Genomic DNA, 1,298 nt, shown 5'->3' on the forward strand with positions numbered 1-1,298 from the left:
TGGGGCTCCCCAAGGCCCCAGCCAGAGGCAACCCCACCATGGGTCCAGTCCAGCCTGAGCCCTCTGTCCTGTGCCAGGTCCAGTGACAAACGCCTTCATCGTGCTGGCCCCTGCCAACATGTTCAACCCCGAGGGGAAGCCCAGCATGCCCCTGCCCAAGTTCAGCAAACACCTGCATGGCACGGAGAGCACGGACGAGCCGGGCAGTGAGGGGGTGACGCTGCGCCTGGGGTTGCACCAGCAGGTACTGGGGCGAGCGCCCTCTGTCCTGTGCCAGGTCCAGTGACAAACGCCTTCATCGTGCTGGCCCCTGCCAACATGTTCAACCCCGAGGGGAAGCCCAGCATGCCCCTGCCCAAGTTCAGCAAACACCTGCATGGCACGGAGAGCACGGACGAGCCGGGCAGTGAGGGGGTGACGCTGCGCCTGGGGTTGCACCAGCAGGTACTGGGGCGAGCGGGGGGGCTGAGGAGGGGCACAGATGTCAGTGAGGGGTTGTGATGGAGCAAAGCTTCTCCTCCAGCTGGTGAAACCCGTTCCTGCTCCCTCCCCGTCCTGGCTGCTGCAGTCATTTGTCCTCCCAGCACTGCTGCGGTAAGGGCTGGCTCTGCTGTCCCAACACTCCCTTGTTCCCAGTGTGGCCACCCCAGGCAGAGGGTCCCACACCATTGGTGTCCCATCCATCCTCTCCGTCAGCGGTTCCGCTCTGCCGGTGTCTGTCCCTGGGCGAGTGACAGTGACAGTCCTGCTGTGGCTGATGGGCAGGTGGCAGTGGTCATGGGGGGCTTTTTGCACAGTGAAGGGTAGTGGGGTCACCCTGGCTTGGAAGAGGGTCAGTGTCTGTTCTGCCAACTCCTCCGGTCTGGTCCTTGCAGGAGCCCGGACAGAGCTACCTGGAGAAGGCAGAGAGGATGTATGCACAGATGTACTCGACGAGGGAAAAGGTGAGAGCTACTCCCAGACAGGGAATAGGGTGCAGACCCCTCGGGAGGTCCTGATGTGGTGATCTGGCTTGTGGCACCTCGGACAAGTTGGGGACAAGGGAAGAGCTCTGGAATCTGCTGGTGGCAGGGGCAGGAGAGGCTGTGCTTTGAGGCCGAGGGAAAGGACTAAAGGGTTTAGGGCTTGCTGCCTTCACCTGCCAGAGGTGAGACCCTGACGCTTGTCTGTTGCGTTTTCCTGTCACAGAACCTGGTGGGAGACCAGGAGCACCTGACGATCCAGGTGAGCGAGCTGGAGGAGGAGGTGAGCACCCTCCGGAAAATCAACAAGAACCTCTTTGACTTCTCCGCTCGCAT

At 61.9% G+C, this 1,298-nt stretch overlaps 1 protein-coding gene across 1 annotated transcript in view; it reads left to right on the forward strand.

Annotated features, from left to right (window-relative positions):
- The window catches only part of WDR18 (WD repeat domain 18), a gene marked incomplete at both ends in the record, with an annotated part of 6,469 nt that extends 5,179 nt beyond the window's left edge, over nucleotides 1-1,290 (forward strand). Inside the window, 3 exons of the mRNA XM_009085053.1 lie at nucleotides 78-244; nucleotides 876-944; nucleotides 1,189-1,290. Of these exons, the coding sequence (XP_009083301.1) occupies nucleotides 78-244; nucleotides 876-944; nucleotides 1,189-1,290 (338 nt within the window). The remainder of the gene's footprint in view (nucleotides 1-77; nucleotides 245-875; nucleotides 945-1,188) is intronic.
- Between the last annotated feature and the right edge of the window lie 8 nt (nucleotides 1,291-1,298).

This window comes from Acanthisitta chloris, unplaced genomic scaffold (genome assembly GCF_000695815.1).
Source record: "Acanthisitta chloris isolate BGI_N310 unplaced genomic scaffold, ASM69581v1 scaffold36451, whole genome shotgun sequence".
Lineage (NCBI taxonomy): Eukaryota > Metazoa > Chordata > Aves > Passeriformes > Acanthisittidae > Acanthisitta > Acanthisitta chloris.